Source organism: Pan troglodytes, chromosome 5 (assembly GCF_028858775.2).
Source record: "Pan troglodytes isolate AG18354 chromosome 5, NHGRI_mPanTro3-v2.0_pri, whole genome shotgun sequence".
In the NCBI taxonomy this organism is placed as follows: domain Eukaryota; kingdom Metazoa; phylum Chordata; class Mammalia; order Primates; family Hominidae; genus Pan; species Pan troglodytes.
In genome coordinates this window covers 47562978-47581442 of record NC_072403.2, presented here as the reverse complement: position 1 = coordinate 47581442, position 18465 = coordinate 47562978, and the positions used below count along the sequence as shown (strand labels likewise).

At 55.0% G+C, this 18465-nt stretch overlaps 1 protein-coding gene across 9 annotated transcripts in view; it reads left to right on the top strand.

Moving 5' to 3' along the window:
* Positions 1-12077, top strand: part of TFEB (transcription factor EB) — a 51805-nt gene extending 39728 nt beyond the window's left edge. For all 9 annotated transcript variants that reach the window (XM_016955458.3, XM_063813022.1, XM_063813021.1 and 6 more), the window contains 8 exons: positions 4770-5004; positions 5088-5342; positions 6203-6283; positions 7989-8109; positions 8208-8264; positions 8848-8923; positions 9819-9966; positions 10977-12077. In XM_016955458.3, coding sequence (XP_016810947.1) covers positions 4792-5004; positions 5088-5342; positions 6203-6283; positions 7989-8109; positions 8208-8264; positions 8848-8923; positions 9819-9966; positions 10977-11456 — 1431 coding nt within the window. In that variant the 5' untranslated portion in view covers positions 4770-4791 and the 3' untranslated portion in view covers positions 11457-12077. The remainder of the gene's footprint in view (positions 1-4769; positions 5005-5087; positions 5343-6202; positions 6284-7988; positions 8110-8207; positions 8265-8847; positions 8924-9818; positions 9967-10976) is intronic.
* The last annotated feature ends 6388 nt before the right edge of the window (positions 12078-18465 follow it).

Below are 18465 nucleotides of genomic sequence, written 5' to 3'. Positions count from 1 at the left end.
CTGTTAACAGAATCACACAAGTCGCACATATTCCCACTGTAAGAGCTGAGTGCTTCTCCAGTGGAACGAAGAACTATAAAAATCCCTCTTTATCCCTCCCCCTCCATTGCCCCTTCCCACTCCCCTCCCCAGCGGTAACAACTCTGAACAGTTTGGGGTGCTGGGAGAGCCCAGAATAGTAGTTAAAGAGTGGGGGCTGTGAGCCAGCCTGCCTGGATCAAATCTCCATTCTGCTACTCAATCAGCTGTGTAACCTTGAGTGAGTTCCTTCACCTCTCTGTGCCTCTGTTTCCTCCAGGAAAAATAGGGATAATACTAGTACTCAGCTCATTGGGTTGTTGGGAAGAAAAAACAGAATTAACATTAGGAAAAGCACATTGACCAGCCCTGACCCATGGCAATCATTCACGAAGCATTTAGCGGTTGGTACTCTGATCTTCCTGTTGTCTACACGTATACCATTTCATGCTTCATGGGCTCAAGCTGTGCATTTTATTCTGCAGGTTACCTTTTCCACTCAATGCTGTATCTTTGATATCTTCTTTCCTACGTCTGAGACTTTCCTATTCTGGGCTCCTCTTTCTCATTGCCTCTGTCATGGAGACCAGTGATTTCTCCCTGTCTTTCTCCTCCCTGTGTCCACATCTTCCCTCAGGTACGGCTCTGACAAGACTGGTTCATACTAAGGTGTAAATGACTGACAGGCAAGGCCCACACACAGGCTGGATGAAACCAGCTCTGGCCTGACCAGAGGAGACCGGGATCCCTGGTTATGAAGCGACTGCCACACACTTACCTTGAATCCTCCCAGTGGCCCCAAAAGGCAGGTGCTGTGATTAGCAGGTGCTGCGTTTTACAGAGGAAGACAGCAAAGCACAGAGAGGTGAAATAGCTTTCTGAAGTCGCCTAGCCAGTAGGGGCAGTGAGCCTGTGGGATTACAGAACTCATTTTGGACATGACTAAGCTGGAACCCAGTCTGGGCTTTGAGGCAGAGTCAGCTGAGAGGCTGTGGGTGGACAGCAGCAGGAGGCAGCTGGAGGGTCCTGGGGGTGTTGATGGGGGCAGCCACGTGATTGGGGAGAGGCAGGGATTCTCTGGGGGCATCAAACCCTTCCTCTCAGGAGGAGGGTGTTACCTGGGAGGGGCAGGGGAGAAGGCTCTCCAGGGAAATACCCCATCCCTGGTGTCTACATGCAGTAGGCACTCCAGGCCCCCAGTGTTACTGAACCTGTGCACAGTGGACCCTTTCCAGGCATGGTGGGTCTGAAGGGCCAGATGGTGTGAGGGGCCAGGGACATTTTGGTTCTCCCACGTCCATCCTCTTAGTTCTTCCTGGCTAGACTGGGTGTCAGGGGAGGCTGTGAGTGGACCCTCAGGATTTTAGAGTGAGTAGGCATGCTTGGAGGCTAAGGATGGGGAGATTAGCATGTCCTGGACCACCCCCATCGCTCTCTGATCCCCTCAGGTCCCTCCCTTACCCCATACCCATCCCACCTACACCACACTCAGCAACCCAGGCTGGCAACCAGGGCCAGGGGAGAGGGCTGGAGCTTCACTGGAGGACAAGCTTTGTGGGTGTGACAGCTCCAGCGGTGGGGTTGGGGAGCCTCACTACCCTGCCAGCCTCTGTCAGGGGACAGTAGCTAAGGCTACTGACACCCACTGATGCACAGACACCTCGCTGTGTCCACTTCTCCACCGTCCTCTCCCAGGAGGCTCACCCAGATTCTGGCAGGGGGCGGTGGGGCAGGGATTCCCAAGTCCATTGTGCGGATGAGGGAACTGAGGCTGGACCAGCCAGTGAGAGGCAGGGTCCAGCCCAGGCTCTCCTCATAGCAAAGCCAGCTCCAGACCACGCAAGGCCAGGCCAGATGCTCAGCTCTTTGTCAGAGAAACAAGGGGATCGTTCTCTCCTAGCCCTCCCTGTGCCGGCTGGCACTGCCAGGCCTGGTGCCCACACCCCCACCAGGGCCAACTGAAGTCAGATTGTCCCCAAGGGTGGGGGGGTGAGCCAGTGCCGTGTGGGTGGGTGTGTAGGGGGTACAGCTGCGAGGGGGTGGGTTGGGCTGGGGTCAGAGCCTATGAGGTCTGTAGGGCTAGTGTGTGTGTGGTGGGCAGTGGGGGTACAAAGACAGGGATAACCCTCTGTAACAGCATAGGAAGGGGGTGGGCAAAGGCATGGGTGGAGGCTGCAGCTGTGTTCCTGCTGCAGGATGGGAAGGGAGTGGTGGGCATCTGCTCCTTTCTTTCTGGGGACTGCCCCGTTGGGAGCTGGGTGGAGAGACCCAAGGAGCTGAGACAGCCCCTTTACTGATTCATGGTGTAGAGGGGCAGAGAAGGAAGGAGGGTGGGGTGAGGGCCACTGCCTGCCTTCCTACCTTGTTGGGAAGGCACAGTGGTGGTGGGAGGAGCCCTGGCTGGCAGTCAGGTGGCATGGGCTCCATTCCTGGGCCTGGCAGCCAGGCAGCCTGCAATAAGCTTCCTCCCCGCTCTGTGTGGAGACCCTCTCCTCCCCAGCATGGGCTCAGAGGCCATGCTGCCTGGGGCTGGGTTCCAGCTCTGTCCCTTTCGCTGCTGAAAGACACTTAATCTCCTGTGCTTCTGTTTCTCCTTATCTATAAAAGGAGAGTAATATGCAGAACTACTTCATAGGGCTCTTCCAGGTGAAGGAGTCTGGAACATTGCCTGACATACAGTAAATGCTCAAATAAATTCAAGTTATTCTTATTTCTATTATCTGGTGATTTTCACTGAATATTTGCCAGTTCTTTTTGCTAATGCGGACTAAGTCCAGTGTCTGGCATTAGCCAGAACATGTCAGCCTTTGCTGCTTCCCTTTGCCACCCCCTGAGGTCTGGGCCTCATTGTTAGGAGCTTGAGACACAGCTCTGGCTTCTGGTCCACACTGATCAGTTTGCCTGCCAGTCATGTGCCCATCCATGTCTCATGCACTCAGCCTCCCAGGTGCTACATACTGTGCAAGACCTATTAATTTCATATAGTGCTCCAATCTTCTGAAGCAGAGACTGTTTACTAATGAGAAATTGACTCTCAGAGAGGTTAAGTGACTTGCCCAAGGTCACACAGCAAAGAAGTGGCAGAACTAGGATTCAAGCCCATATTTTCTCAGTTCAAAAGTCCTTGCTCAACCACAAAGTCATACTGCCTCTTGCAATATCCCCAAGATGGGACCCTCCAGCCCCTACCAGGACCTTCATGGAGTCTGGACACACTCAGGAGCCCTGCACCTCTCAGAGTTTCAGCCTGTCTCAGCTGGGGAGGACCTTAGAAATTACTGGGTCCAACCCTTTCATTTTGTGCATGGAGAGATGGAGGCTCAGAGGGGGAGGGGACTTACCCAGGGTCACTTACCTAGGGTCAGTCAATGAGCTAGGGACAGAGTGGGCCCAGCTGTAGGACTCATTCTTCCCTGTCTTTCCTTCCAGACTGGGCTGGGGGGCTTAAGTCACACCTGTCCCACTGAGACCTGTAGAAGATTAGGGCTGATGTGCTGGTGGGAAGTCCTCTCTGGGCCCTGGCAGTGCCAGGTGCCTGGAAGTGGCCCTCCCCATACAGGCCCTCCTAAGCCTGTGGACTTGCCCTTCTCTTTATTACACTGCTCCATGAGCTCAGGAACTGCAGTTGTATCCCCATTGCCTGGCTCACAGATAAGATACATTTCTTCACACATGCATTCAGCATATGCCATGTCCCAGGTCCTGAGCCAGAGTCCCATGGTATAGCAGTGAAAAAGACAGAAAATGCCTGCCCTCAGGGAAGTTTGCATTCCCAGTAAGAAAGAGACAGACAATGAATGAAATAGCTAGGCAAAAATGCATCGTATTTAAGATGGTGATAAGTGATATGGAGGAAAATAAAAATAAAAGGGAAGGGGCATAGGGAGTGGTGGTGGAGGGCTTTGTAATTTTAATAGGGTGGTCCTAGAAGGTCTCTGTAAGGTAACATTTGAGCCTTGGAGGAGGTGAAGGAGTGAGCCATGATGTCATCTGAGGGGAGAGCATTCCAGGCAGAGGGAACAGCAAGTGCAAAGGTCCTGAGGTGGGGGCATGCCTGGGATGTTTCAGGGATTTCAAAGTGCCTGGAGGATGTAGCCGGAGCAGATAAAACAAGAGGGAGAGCTGGCAGATGGGGTCAAAGGGGAACACGAGGTGGGCCAGATCCTAGGGGGCCTTTCCAGTCATGGTAAGGACTTTAGCTTTTCCCCTGAGGAAGGTGGGAACCATGGGGAGTTGTGAGCAGAGGGGAAGACAGGATCTGACTTAGGATTTAACAGGAGTTAAATGAGTTGCTCTACTGAGTTGCCAGTAGAACGTCCTAGGGCAAGCCAGATGAGGCAGTCTGAACACTGGGCTGCTCCTGTGGGATTCCAGGTAAGACCCAGGATAGGCTGGGCCCACCTTGTGGCAGCAAAGGAGGATGGATATGAGGTCGGATCTAACAGGATCAGGATGTGGGCGTGACACAGAGAGGAGTGGAAGTTGACTCTTAGAGTTTGGGATTTACCAACTGCAATGAGTGAAGAAGACAGAACCTTCAGTTTTGGTCCAGGAACCAGGAAACTTGGATTCATGTCTCAGCTGTCACCCGCTTGCTCAGCGACCTTGGGCAAATCTCTTCCCCTCTCAGGGCTCGGTGTCTTCTCCTCTAAAATGGATGCGGTCCCAGTCATTCTGGCCTCCCCCTGCCAGCCCCTGTGCTTTGAGGAGGACACGTGCCTCATATACCTGCCGCCCCTTCTCATCCACAGGGAGCCAGCGCCGGCAGCCACCATGGCGTCACGCATAGGGTTGCGCATGCAGCTCATGCGGGAGCAGGCGCAGCAGGAGGAGCAGCGGGAGCGCATGCAGCAACAGGCTGTCATGCATTACATGCAGCAACAGCAGCAGCAGCAACAGCAGCAGCTCGGAGGGCCGCCCACCCCGGCCATCAATACCCCCGTCCACTTCCAGTCGCCACCACCTGTGCCTGGGGAGGTGTTGAAGGTAGGGCCTGTTCTGGCCTGCCCCCCACCCTGTCCCCACTAGTCCCAACCTCCCCTAGAGCCCTTGCCTTTTCCCCCTCCCAGGTGCAGTCCTACCTGGAGAATCCCACATCCTACCATCTGCAGCAGTCGCAGCATCAGAAGGTGCGGGAGTACCTGTCCGAGACCTATGGGAACAAGTTTGCTGCCCACATCAGCCCGGCCCAGGGCTCTCCGAAACCCCCACCAGCCGCCTCCCCAGGGGTGCGAGCTGGACACGTGCTGTCCTCCTCCGCTGGCAACAGTGCTCCCAATAGCCCCATGGCCATGCTGCACATTGGCTCCAACCCTGAGAGGGAGGTGAGTGAGGAGCTGGCCAGTGGCCATGCTGCTTGCAGAGCTCATGCCCACTGCTGTGCTTCTGAGACTCCCAGTCTAATGGCAGAGGCAGGGGTGCCACCTTCAGGGAGACTCAGTCTGAGGTGGGGACAGAGCCCTTCTCAGGGAGCCCCAATCTCAGGGGGGAAGACACAGCCCTGCCCTCGGAGCCTCACAAGAGGAAATGCCATCCTTACTTTCAAAAGCTCTGCTAGGAAGTCAGGTGCCGTGGCTCACGCCTGTAATCCCAGCACTTTGGGAGGCTGAGGCAGGCAGATCACTTGAGGTCAGGAGTTTGAGAACAGCCTGGCCAACATAGTGAAACCCTATCTCTACTAAAATACAAAAATTAGCTGGGCGTGGTGGTGCACGCCTGTAATCCCAGCTACTTGGGAGGCTGAGGCGGGAGAATCACTTGAATCGGGAAGGCGGAAGTTGCAGTGAGCTGAGATCGAGCCACTGCACTTCAGCCTGGGTGACAGAGTGAGACTCCTTCTTGGGAAAAAAAAAAAAAGAAAAAAAAAGAAAAAAAGAAAGCTCTGCTAGGGAGAAACAGAAGACTTATCCAGGAAAGCCCAGCACACTCCCCAAGCCAGAGACAGAAGTGAGATCAAGGAAGCTCCCTGGGCAGGTAGCCTCCTTGGCAAGAACCGTAGCTTCATGTTGGGCCAGTGGGACCTGGACAGCTCATCTCTTCTCTGGGCCTATTTCTTCTTTCCCCAGATAAGTAGGTTGGGTGAGGTGGGCTCCAAGGTCCTTCCAGGTCAGTGGTTGTCCCAATGCCTCTTTCCCCTGCCCACCTCGTGGTGGGCCCTCCCCAGATGGACTTTTCTCTTTTCCAGTTGGATGATGTCATTGACAACATTATGCGTCTGGACGATGTCCTTGGCTACATCAATCCTGAAATGCAGATGCCCAACACGGTACTCCTGGCTAGGGTGGGGTGGGTGTGCAAGGAAGGGTTCTAGGGAGGGGGGCACCCACCGTGGCTCTGAGCCTGGAGAGAGTGGAGACAGGGTTCTCACTGGGCAGAGCTGGCATGTTTCTGTAGAGATGAGTCATTTTCACTAAATAATGTGACAAGGGCCGGGGCCAAGAGGAATTATGAAGCAAGAAGGATGTGCCTCAGCCTCTGTGCACCATGGGGCTTCAGAGGGGACAAGGGGCTGGGGACACAGAGCGGGCCTGTGGGGGGAGCTTTCCAGGTTGGCGAAGGGGCAGAGGGAGGCAGGGAGAGCACTGCATGGGTGGAGGGGCAGTGTGTCTATAGGAAGGTGTGGAACTAATGAGCTCCTTTGGGGACCTGGGCCTCCCCTCCTTTACCAAACCCAGGGCCCAACAGGCAAAAGCCTGTCTGTGTCTCTTACTCCATGGGGCAAGTGATCTGGGGCTGGCCTTGTCCCCAACCACAGGAACACTCCCTCTGGCAGCTTCCTGCGTCTCCTGGCAGAGGTGGGGTAGCAGGTGGGGAGGTGCTGGGCTTGGAGTCAAGAAGCCTGGCTTCTGGCTTTTGCTGTGACCTTAGGAAATCCCTCAAGCATACTAAACCCCAGTTTTCTCAGCTGCAAAATGGGGGTGATGCTCTCTACCCACAGGATTGTGGGAAGATTAGATGAGGGAAGGAATTGAGGGCAAGCTCTCTACAAAGGTGGCAGGTGTGTACGCTGAGCAGGTGGGATTGCCAGCGCCCCTCCCACCCACTTTTCTTTGGAGCTCCTGAACCTGAGCTACTTACTCCTGCCTTTGGGCATGAGCCTTTCACCCTGATCCTGGCCCCAGCCCATGCCACCAAGGGAAAGTCCCCAGTTCCTGTGGTGGGGAGTCAATCCTCTGTCCCCACTGCCCTGGTGACATCGCTGAGTGGCTTAGTAGGAGCTGGCCGGGACTGGTTGGGTCCAAACCTACAGCTAGCAGGGGCAGCGAGGGCTGAGGAGGGAGGGAGGATGCAAGTGATTGGTCCCTTTAGTAGTTCCTGTGTACACTGTGGGGTGTCTGGTCCTGTGATTTGTTCTGCATGTTTCTGTGGCAGATCTTTCCAGAGCTCAGATCTCTCCCTGTCAGACTCCTGCTTAAACTTCCCTTGGCTGCCCATTCCAAAATTCCAGTATCTTGCAAGTCAAACACTGTACTGGGGATCCAGATACATCTGCCCTGCCTGCAGCACCTCCACCCCCACCACTTCTGCCCTTGAGCTGCTGGAATTGTGCTCTGCCAAGCTGCCCTGTCTGCTTGTGCCCTGGTGGCTGCCCGGAGTGCCTTGCCTCACATCTCTGCTGAAGACTCAGAGTTCCACACCCTCCAGGAAACCGTCCAGAAACTCTAGAATTGATTAGATGACCTGCTCTAGGGCTTCCATAATGCCTGGGGCCTAATCCTATCACATATTATTGGTTGGATCACTCTCTCAGGCACTCTAGGCCAGGGGCTCCTTGAGGGCAGGGACTACATCTTATAATAGATCTGGACTCTGCAGACCTTCAGGTTGAATTGCTGGGTGAAAGGGTCCAAGGTGAATTTTGACACTCCAGGTGTCCTCAGGAAGGACTGCTCCTGGGATGATAGGCCCTAGAGGGGGCTCCCCATGGAGAGGGGGATACTCATGGGTCTCCCTCACCTCCCACCCCACAGCTACCCCTGTCCAGCAGCCACCTGAATGTGTACAGCAGCGACCCCCAGGTCACAGCCTCCCTGGTGGGTGTCACCAGCAGCTCCTGCCCTGCGGACCTGACCCAGAAGCGAGAGCTCACAGGTACTGCCTCCCTCTACCCCTGTGCCTTTGAATACCCGACTCCTCCCTCCTTTTCTCCCTCCCTCCCAGCTCCTCTCTCCTTCTCTTTTGGCCTCCAGATGCTGAGAGCAGAGCCCTGGCCAAGGAGCGGCAGAAGAAAGACAATCACAACTTAAGTGAGTCCTGCCCCGCCCCTCTCCCTGCCTCCCTCTTCCTTGTTCTCACCTGGGCTGGCTAAAAAGCCACTCCCTGACCTGCACTGGTGGAAGGCTTCCCTGCTCAAGGCCAATTCACTTGCAGATGGTTTAAGCCCTCCCATTGCTGTCGCTCAGTGGTGCCTGGGACTATTAGTGCTGTCTTTCCACTAGGCCTCTTTAGGAGTGGGTAGGAAGGATTCCTGTAAGGGATATTCATGAAACCCCCAGTTTATCAGGTTGTTTTCTGGGTTAAGGCATGGAACCTGGGGCATCAGAGTTCTGTGTAGCAGGGAAGAGTCCTACCCCAGGCAGCTTTGCTGTGCTGCCAGCATCACCATGGCTGATTCTACCTTTCAGTGCTCTTAATTGTGTCTGGCCTTTGCCCTGGACCCCCTAATCCCTGTAGAAATCCCAATCTGTTGGTCACCTCTTACTTCCTGGAAGAACTAAATCTAAGCTGCAGGTTGCCCTGAAGCACCCCTCCCTGGGCTGGGTACTTCTCCCCATGGGGTGGGGGGTCCCCATCCCTCTAATTGTTCCTTCTGGAATCTGTTACCTTTAGTTGAAAGGAGACGAAGGTTCAACATCAATGACCGCATCAAGGAGTTGGGAATGCTGATCCCCAAGGCCAATGACCTGTGAGCAGGTTTCTGAGGGGGAGGGTGATGGGTCTGGGTGGGCAGCAGCTGACAAGTATTATCTGCCCTCAGCCCCATGCTAGTTACTAGGATGGGAGGAGAATTCCTTCTAGAAGGTCATCTATTTGAGAAAAGATCTCTCCCTCTCCCAAATCAGGAAAGAATCAGGAAAGCTCAAGACAGATGAGTTTCTGTCCTGGAAGTAAGGCTGAGGTCAAGGGAGGCTTCTTGGAGGAGCAGTCATGCTGAGAAAGTTTTCTTAAGGCCATTGGGCTGGCAGACAAGAGGCCGGGCTCACGCCTGTAATCCCAGCACTTTGGGAAGCTGAGGCAGGCAGATCACTTGAGGTCATGAGTTCAAGACCAGCCTGGCCAACATGGCGAAACCCCATCTCTACTAAAAATACAAAAATTAGCTGGGCACAGTGGTGTGTGCCTACAGTGCCAGCTACTCGGGAGGCTGAGACAGGAGAATTGATTGAACTCAAGAGGTGGAGGTAGCAGTGAGCCGAGATCTACTGCACTGCATTCCAGCCTGGGCAACAGAATGAGACTCCATCTCAAAAAAAAAAAAAAAAAAAAAAAAAAAAGACAGGTGTTTGAAGGGCAGGAGGATTGAGAATCCATGGTAGGCTGGGCTGGAGTCTCGGTAGTCTTGGGAAGGAGGCTGCTCTGAATTGCCTGGTTTCATGAGATTAATGAGGTGGGCAGTGGCAACAGAAGTCACCAGGGAGGGCCCATTCTGTGCAAACTGAGATCAGCCACCTCCACCTCCAGGTCTGGGGTTGCTGGGTAAGACTGGGACAGGCCACATAAGCTCTGCAACCAGAGCAGTAGCAAGGATTTGGCCACTCTTCTGAGCATGCACCTCTAATTTGCCTGGCCTGCTGCTGCAGGGACGTGCGCTGGAACAAGGGCACCATCCTCAAGGCCTCTGTGGATTACATCCGGAGGATGCAGAAGGACCTGCAAAAGTCCAGGGAGCTGGAGAACCACTCTCGCCGCCTGGAGATGACCAACAAGCAGCTCTGGCTCCGTATCCAGGTCTGGTCCTGAACTTGGACTTCTTTGGTAACTCTGACCCTTAACCTGGCTCCTGGCCCCACGGGGCAGTACTTGTACTTCTGAAGTTGGAGACACAGGAATGATGCCCATTAGGAAGGAGGATGTGTCAGTTAGGATGTTTTGCTTTGGTAACAAACAATCCTCAGCATCCTTAAGCAACACATATCAGCTGGAGGTTCTGTTCTGTGAGACCCTCATTCTGGCACCCACGCTGCTGGGACCCAGCTCTCTGATGGCATATCTAGAGCTGGCTCTTAAAGCCATTGTCACTCTTAAGGTGCCACATGTCACTTCTGTTCAATGGGCTTGGCCAATGCAAGCACACTCTACAAGTACTCAACCTCAAGAGGCAGGAAAATGCAAACCTATCATGTGCCTGGAAGGTAGAGAGCTGGAATCATTTGGTGGGTGGCACTAGGAATCTCCACAGGGCCAACCTAAGGAACCAGGAGCTTGGCAGAGTCAGCCCTACCAGCTGGAACTGAGAGTTCTAGTCCTGGCTCTGAGTTGAGGGCCTCTTGTCCTCTTTAGACCTGCGGCTGGCCCTTTACACAAAAGGCGATTGGACTGCACCTTGTTTCTCTTTCTTATGGTAGATGATACAATTTACATTAAAATCTAGCACACACAGGCACAAAGTGAAAAATCAGTTTCATGAAGTAACGCTCCGCTCATCCTTAACAGATGCAATGCATTCTAATAATTTCTATTCTAGTCTAGTCTAGACAAGTCAATTTCAATTAAAAAAATAGAAAGCTGGTCAAGACTCACTACAGTGGCTTCACAACCCACTAATGAGTTACGACTTGTAGTCTGAAAAAACACTGGTCTAGACTCTAGAGCTACCCTATGCTTTCTTCCAGCGGAAACACTTTGGGTCTTGGGTGCCGTAGGGCAGGGGCAAGTGCTGTGATAGAGGCCCAGGGGAGGGGTCCTGGTGGCTGGTGCCCATAGGTGTGTTCCTCAGCCTTCTGTCTGCTCCCCTGCAGGAGCTGGAGATGCAGGCTCGAGTGCACGGCCTCCCTACCGCCTCCCCGTCCGGCATGAACATGGCTGAGCTGGCCCAGCAGGTGGTGAAGCAGGAGCTGCCTAGCGAAGAGGGCCCAGGGGAGGCCCTGATGCTGGGGGCTGAGGTCCCTGACCCTGAGCCACTGCCAGCTCTGCCCCCGCAAGCCCCGCTGCCCCTGCCCACCCAGCCACCGTCCCCATTCCATCACCTGGACTTCAGCCACAGCCTGAGCTTTGGGGGCAGGGAGGACGAGGGTCCCCCGGGCTACCCCGAACCCCTGGCGCCGGGGCATGGCTCCCCATTCCCCAGCCTGTCCAAGAAGGATCTGGACCTCATGCTCCTGGACGACTCACTGCTACCGCTGGCCTCTGATCCACTTCTGTCCACCATGTCCCCCGAGGCCTCCAAGGCCAGCAGCCGCCGGAGCAGCTTCAGCATGGAGGAGGGCGATGTGCTGTGACCCTGGCTGCCCCTGTGCCAGGGAACAGGGGCCGGCCTGGGGGCTGGGAGGGCCGGGGGCACCTCCCTCCCACCCTTCAGGCTGCACTGTGTGTGAAGTAGCCACCTGCCCTGCCTCCCTCCTCCCCGTTGGCCCCTGTTTGGACTTAGTGCCTGTCTGGCAGCCTGTGGGGTCAGGAGAAGCACCCCCAGGGCAGCCCTCTTGACTGGCACAGTGGGAAGAGGCCTTCAGCCCCTCTCCTGGAGATGGAATCGCGGGGCAGGGAGGGGCAGGGTGTTCTAGCGGTGAGAAGAGGGCCTGGTGGAGATGCCCTGTCTTCTGAGCCCGAGCCCCTCATTACCAGTGAAGGACATGCTTGAGGGGTTCGGGAAGCTCCTCATCTGAGGCAACTGGTCCTGGGGGTGCTCAGGCCTGCCTTTTTGGGACTCAGATGGCAGGAGGTCCACCCCGCAGCCTGGTCCTCGGCTCTCCCACAGGTGGGCACCCCCCACTTTGGTGCTAACAGCTCTCCACCAGGTGGTGTGAGCGCGGGGGCTGCCAGAAGCGGGAGGGGTCACTGCCGGAAGAGCAGCTGCCCTCCGACCCCTCACTTTGTGCCTTTAGTAAACACTGTGCTTTGTACTTGCTGGTCCTGTCTCTTTGGAGTGGGTCTGGGGCTGACAGCGAACGGGAGGATTCAACCCAGCGGGCTCCCTCCAGAGTGCGGATGCTGCCTGAAGGGAGTCGGGGTGGGGGGTACAGGGAAGAGGGAACACGCTTGTCACCTGGTGTCCCCACGCCTCAGCCCTGCCCGGGGAAGACGAGGGGTTTGGGTGCTGATGGGGGCACGGTCCCTCCTCACGGCCACGAGGTGGCGCTGCGGCCACGCCGGTTCCACACCTCCAGCGGCGGCCGGAGCGAGACTAGTTGATGTGGCGAGCGGGTTGCTCACAAACCCAAGTGCGCCGCCCTTAGCTGCTTATTTGGGGCACCCTGGGCCCGGGGTGGGGGGCATGCTTCTTCTGTCCCACCCCTGTTCTGGGGGTGACCTCCCCAGGTGGGCGGCCACCCGGCTTGAGAAGCTGTAGCTGGGCGCTCTGGAGGCGGCGCTCGCGCTCTGTCTGCCAGACGGGCTTCCCGGTAACTGAGGGGCTGCGTCCTGCTAGGGCTTTGGGGAAAGGGACCCCCGTGAGCTAGACAGGGAGGAGACAGGAGTCCAGGACGGCGCGTGGGGGGTTATGGGCCCGGGTCCCCCCGCCCCGCTCTGGCTCTGGCAGCGAGGCCTGGGCGCGGCCTTTCCTCCGAGCTGCAGTCCTTGGGCCTCTGCTTGGAGACGTTGGTGTTTATGACCTCGCCTAGGAGGGGGAACATGGGCTGGGGACAGTCAGGGTTCGAGTGGCGGCTGCTCGAGCCCCGGTGCCTGGCGGGAACAGGGAGAGGGCTTTTCGGGCTTCATCCAGTTCCCCTCTGCTCTCCACAGCCGCTTCAGGCAGAGACCAAAATGGCTCCCCGTCATCGCCCTGAGAGGCTGAAGGGGCCTAATTAAAAAAAAAAAAAAAAAAAAAAAAAATCCCGGGATGAAAATGGCTAATAGGGCAATTTCCTCTGTGCCGAACGGGAGATCAAATCAACGTTGAGCAATTAACGTGCGAGGGGAGAGAAGGAAAATGGGCCGGGCGGCTGGGCGCTGATGGTGGCCGGGCTGGCGCAGGCTGCAGGATTAATCTCAAGGTCAGATGGGGCCGGGGATGACCTTGTGGAGCCTGAGCCAGCCGGGGCGCTGGCGCCTCCTCCTAGTTCCAGGTTCCACCCCACCACCTGGGACTTACCCATGCCCTGGAAACCCCTCTGAGCCCCGTCTGGGTCAAGCCCTGAACTCTGTGAGACACCTGATTAACTAGGCTTGGCCTGCCTTGGCCGGGGGATGAAGGCTCCGGGAAGTCCCAGGGCCGGTCCTTCAGGCCCCTGAGAAGTCTCTCCCGACCCCACTGGCTCTTCCACTTCACCCTGGGGATTGACCTAGTGGAGTGGAGGGCTGCCCACCTGCTTCCTCTCACAGCCCTTCAAGATCACGGATAGCCCTTCCTGCCAGCAGATGTCTGCTAAAAAGAAATAAATATTTAAAACATTTTTAAAAAGGAAAAAAAAAAAAAAAAGAAAAAGATCACTGATATCCCCGCCTCCACCTGCCTGCTGCTTTCCTGCCCCTGGGCTCCTTCAGCCTGGCCACTACTTCTGGCATTGGAGTATGGACTGCATATTCGACAGGACAGAGGGTGTGAGTGGGGTTCTGTCCACAAGAGGGTGCCCTGGGCCAGGACTAGGCAGCTGCCCGCCGCGGCTGGTGGGAGTGGGGGAGTCTCAGCTTCATTGTACATTCCAAGCTGTCTGCCTGGGTGGCTCCCATCCTGCCTGGGAGTCCTGCAGTCCTACCGATTTGGCTGATGCCGGCCCAGGGACTACTTCCGGTATTTCAATAAGCCACCAGAAAGTGTTCCTGTTTCTGAGACCAGCCTGAAGGACCCTCACTTTGTGGCTGGAATGGAATCTGGCTGGTGATTATGAACGACTCTGATTCAATAAGAGGGCAATGCATCCTTCAGCAATATTTATTTGGTGGACAACACCTTTCCAAGTGTCAGGTCCATGGAGGAAATTCTTTTTTTTTTTCTGAGATGAAGTCTCACTCTGTCTCCCAGACTACAATGCAGTAACGCAATCTTGGCTGACTGCACCCTCCGCCTCCCGGGTTCAAGCGATTCTCCTGCCTCAGCCTCCTGAGTAGCTGGGACTACAGGCGCACACCACCACACCCAGCTAATTTTTTATTTTTAGTAGAGATGGGATTTCACCATGTTGGCCAGGCTGGTCTCAAACTCCTGACCTCAGTTGATCTGCCAGCCTCAACCTCCCAAAGTGCTGGGATTATAGGTGTGAGCCACCACACCCGGCCTTTTTTTTTTTTTGAGATGGAGTTTTGCTCTTGCTGCCCAGGCTGGAGTGCAATGGCGTGATCTCAGCTCACTGCAACCTCCGCCTCCCAGGTTCAAGCAATTCTCCTGCCTCAGCCTCCTGAGTAGCTGGGATTACAGGCGCCTGCCACCACGCCCAGCTAATTATTTTGTATTTTCAGTAGAGATGGGATTTCATCATGTTGGCCAGGCTGGTCTTGAACTCTTGACCTCACTCAGGTGATCTGCCCTCCTTGGCCTCCCAAAGTGCTGCGATTATAGGCGTAAGCCACCGTGCCCAGCCTGGAAATTCTTTTTTAAAAGGCAGAGTAGGGCCAGGTGTGGTGGCTTGCACTTGTAATGCCAGCTACTCAGGAGGCTGAGGCAGGAGGATTGCTTGAGGCCAGGAGTTTAAAACCAGCCTGGGCAACATAGCAAGACCCTTAACTCTATTTTTTTTTTTAATTAGCCAAGCATGATGGTGTACACATGTGGTCCTAGCTACTCAGGAGGCTGAAATGGGAGGACTGCTTGAGCCCAGAAGTTTGAGGCTGCAGTAAGCTATGATCATGCTATTGCATTCCAGCTTGGGCAATACAGCAAGACACTGTTTCTAAAAAATAAAAAGGCAGAGTAAGGACATTGGCTGGTGTGGACACAGGAGGGATGAGCCTGTCCAGCCCCTTCATTTTAGGGAGGCTTAGAGAACAAACAGACACGTACAGTGGGAGAGGAAGCAGAGAAAGAGGTCAAAGCTAAGAGGATGAGAAGCAGTAGCTCCCTTGGATCCCTTGTGGGGCCCTCGGCAGGAGCCAGGCTGCTGGGGTAGCAGAGGTGGTGAGGGTGGAGGATGCAGACAGAGCCCCAGCCCCTGACCCTGCTGTCTTCAGCTCCAGTTCCTGCATCTGTCTATCCCCACCAGCTGCTCGGCCTGCGTTAGTACCTACCTCTTCAGCTTTAGGAAGTTCTGCATGTCCAACTGCATCTGCTGGGCGGCCAGCTCCACCATCTGTAGAACAGGGCCTGGGAGGCTAGAGTTGGAGTGGCAGCCCGGGAGGGGGTTGCAGGGCCTTGGAATGTGCTGCTTGGAATGCCATGTTTCCATTATCCATGGTTCCTTTAAAGCAGAGATTCTTCCTTTACTGTTTGACGCCATTAACTTAGATGAGAGTCTGATACATGCTACACACCTTCTCCCCAGACAAACGCACACATAGCCTCCTAAAAACTAACCTCAGGTTCAACACTCAAGCTCTCAACTCATGCCCCGTGCTCCATCTCAAAGCCCATGCCCCTCCCCTGTCTTTCAAGCTGCCTGGCTCAGCTGGAGCCGCCAGAGAGCCCCTTCCCAGGCACCTGGGTGTACCTCCTGCCCCTCACCTCCTGGGACTCCTACCTCTCGGGGCCCAGGCCCCATCCCCCTCTCAGACTTCTCCAGCCTCATCTTTTTTCTTTGCTCTGTTCTTTCCGAGGGGGGCAGTGGAATTTATACAATATTTAAGCAGCCAGAGCCGAGTCTGGGAAGATATTATTAATGTAAAAGGGACGGGCTGCAAATGCTTTTGGACCTGGTTACAATTAGAGGGTGATTTTTCTAAAGGTCAATGAATTCAGATAATATCCACAGGGGGGAGAGAAATTTAATACCTTTTTAGTGAATTAATTAATTATAATATTATATCGGCTTGGGGTTCTTTTCCAGAGTGATTAAGGGAGTGATCTGTCTTCTGTGAGGCCGGAGACCGGCGCCTGCCGCCAGCGAGGACCCTGGCGCAGGGCTCAGGATGGGGGGCCCTTCCCTCTCCTCTCACCCATGCAGTGGCCAAGGAGCTAGGGGCTTGTTAGGCATGAAAGAAGACAGGCCGGACCTGGTCAGGGCTGAGGGTGGTGCAGGTATTGGCCTTTCCCCTTGGCCTGTCTCCTCCACCCCCGGGTCTGGCCCTCCTGCTGCCATGTCACCAAGCCTCATGCCATGGTGGCCTGAAGAGCTGAGGTGTGGGGTATGGCCTCCTTCTTTACACTTGGAGAAACTAAGGCTCACGGGCTTCAGGGACATGCCTTAGCCCCACTGTGGGTTAGGACAGACTGAAGTGGCAGAGCTGGCTGGAAATACCGAGAAGACAAGAAGGACCTCCCTAATACCTCCCAAACCAGGCCTTCTGGAAAATCTCCACCAGCCAGAGGTCTGTGGAGCTGCCTGGGAAGCTTCTCCATCTCCAAAAGAGGCTCTTTCAGGGTGTATAGTGTGCCCAGCCTCTGCTTATAAAATGAAAATGCCCCAGGAGTATTGATACCTCCAGTTGCTGTGAGGCCTAAGATTTCTGTCCCTGGAGGGATCTGAAAGTGGCCAGGGAGTGGTGCTTTTCACCCATTTATTCATTTATTCATACTCAGTCAAATGTTCATTCAACAAACATTTGTGGCACACCTGCTCTTATGCCATCAGAGAGACCTAAATATCACCTCTTGAGCCCCTGCCCACTTCATCTTAAGCCCCAGCTGCTCATCTAAGCAATGGAGGGTGGGGTGGGGAGAGCTCCATGGTCCCTTTCTGTCCAGACAGCAGTCCTAACTCAACCTGAAGGCAAGAAGACTGGCTGGGATGCGGTGGGTTTGTGGAGCAAAGTGGGTGCTCATTCACTCAGCATACCCTGAGCACCCACTTTGAGCTGGCCCTGTGCTGGGTGTGGGGATATGTGGGTGGATAAAGGCCAGCTGGTCCTGGTAACAGAGTGGGCACAGGGAGGCAGATGTGAGCCTGCAATCATGATTCCGTGTGGGTTCAGCAAAAGGAGTAGAAGTGACATTAAGCTGGGTTGTGAGGGACCAGACTGACAAGGGGAGAGGGAAGGCGCATGGAAGGAGAGGGAGGGGCATTCTAGGCATTGGACACAGAGTGTGCAAAGGCCTGACAGAGGGGGGTACCTGCAGATTAGAGGGGATGGTGGGACAGTAGATGAGGCCGAGTGGGCGGCCACCTTTGTCCCCACCCACAGGCCCAGGCATGTTGACAGGAAGACAAGGCCATAGGTCGGGTCCAGGAAGGCAGGGAGCAGCAAAGCCAAATAGACTTGCTTTTCTTCCCTTGTTTTTGAGACAGGGTCTCGCCCTGTTGCCCTGGCTGGAGAGAAGTGGAGTGATCATACCTCACTGCAACCTCAAATTCCTGGGCTCAAGGGATCCTCCTGCCTCAGCCTTCTGAGTAGCTGGGACTACAGACACACACCACCACACCTGGCTAGTTTTTGTATTTTTTGTAGAGATTAGGTTTCACTATGTTGCCCAGGTGGTCTCGAATTTATGGGCTCAAGCCATCCTCCTGCCTCAACCTCCCAAAATGTTGGGATTCCAGGCGTTAGCTGGTGTATTGCACGCTGGGCCCAGATTGCATTTAAACGTTGGCTCTGCCATGACTTGCCATGTGATGGAGCCTCTCTGTGCCTCAGTTTCCCTATCTGTAATGGGAGATTGCAGTGTCTACCTCCTAAGGATGTTGTAGGAATTAAAGGAATGACTGAAGGGAAGAAGTCGGCCCTGCATTTTGCACATGATGTGGCTCCAGATATCTTAGACCGTACATGGCCCTCGAGAGGGTGGGTGGGTCAGGGCCATGCCTTCTATTGTGCCCGAAATTCCTTTTTCCTCTCAAGGGGGTGCCAGCAAAGGCCCTACCCTGGGGACATTTTTTTGGGGGGAATATCAACATTTTCCTCCCCTCATGGCTCAGCCCCATCTTTCCCCACTCCCTGCCTCTGTCCCTCTTCTCCCTTCATGCAACATCCCCTCCACCCTGACTCCCCCGCAGCAGCCTCCTCCCCCACCCTCTCCTCTCTCTCCATGTGCGGCGGGCCGGGGAGGGCCTTTCCATTGTACTATCTTTGGGCCCTAAATTAAAATTGATGACATCTTGAAATGAGCAGTGAGGGTAATTTTGCTTCTGAGCCGGGATGCTAATGAGGCCCCTTAATGGTGCAAACGCGGAGCTGACGGGTCGTGTGTCACGCGCCGCAGCGAGGGGGGTAATGGCCGCGGTAAGTGCCGGTAATTACACCCTGTCTTGCTGTATTTTGGCAGGCCTG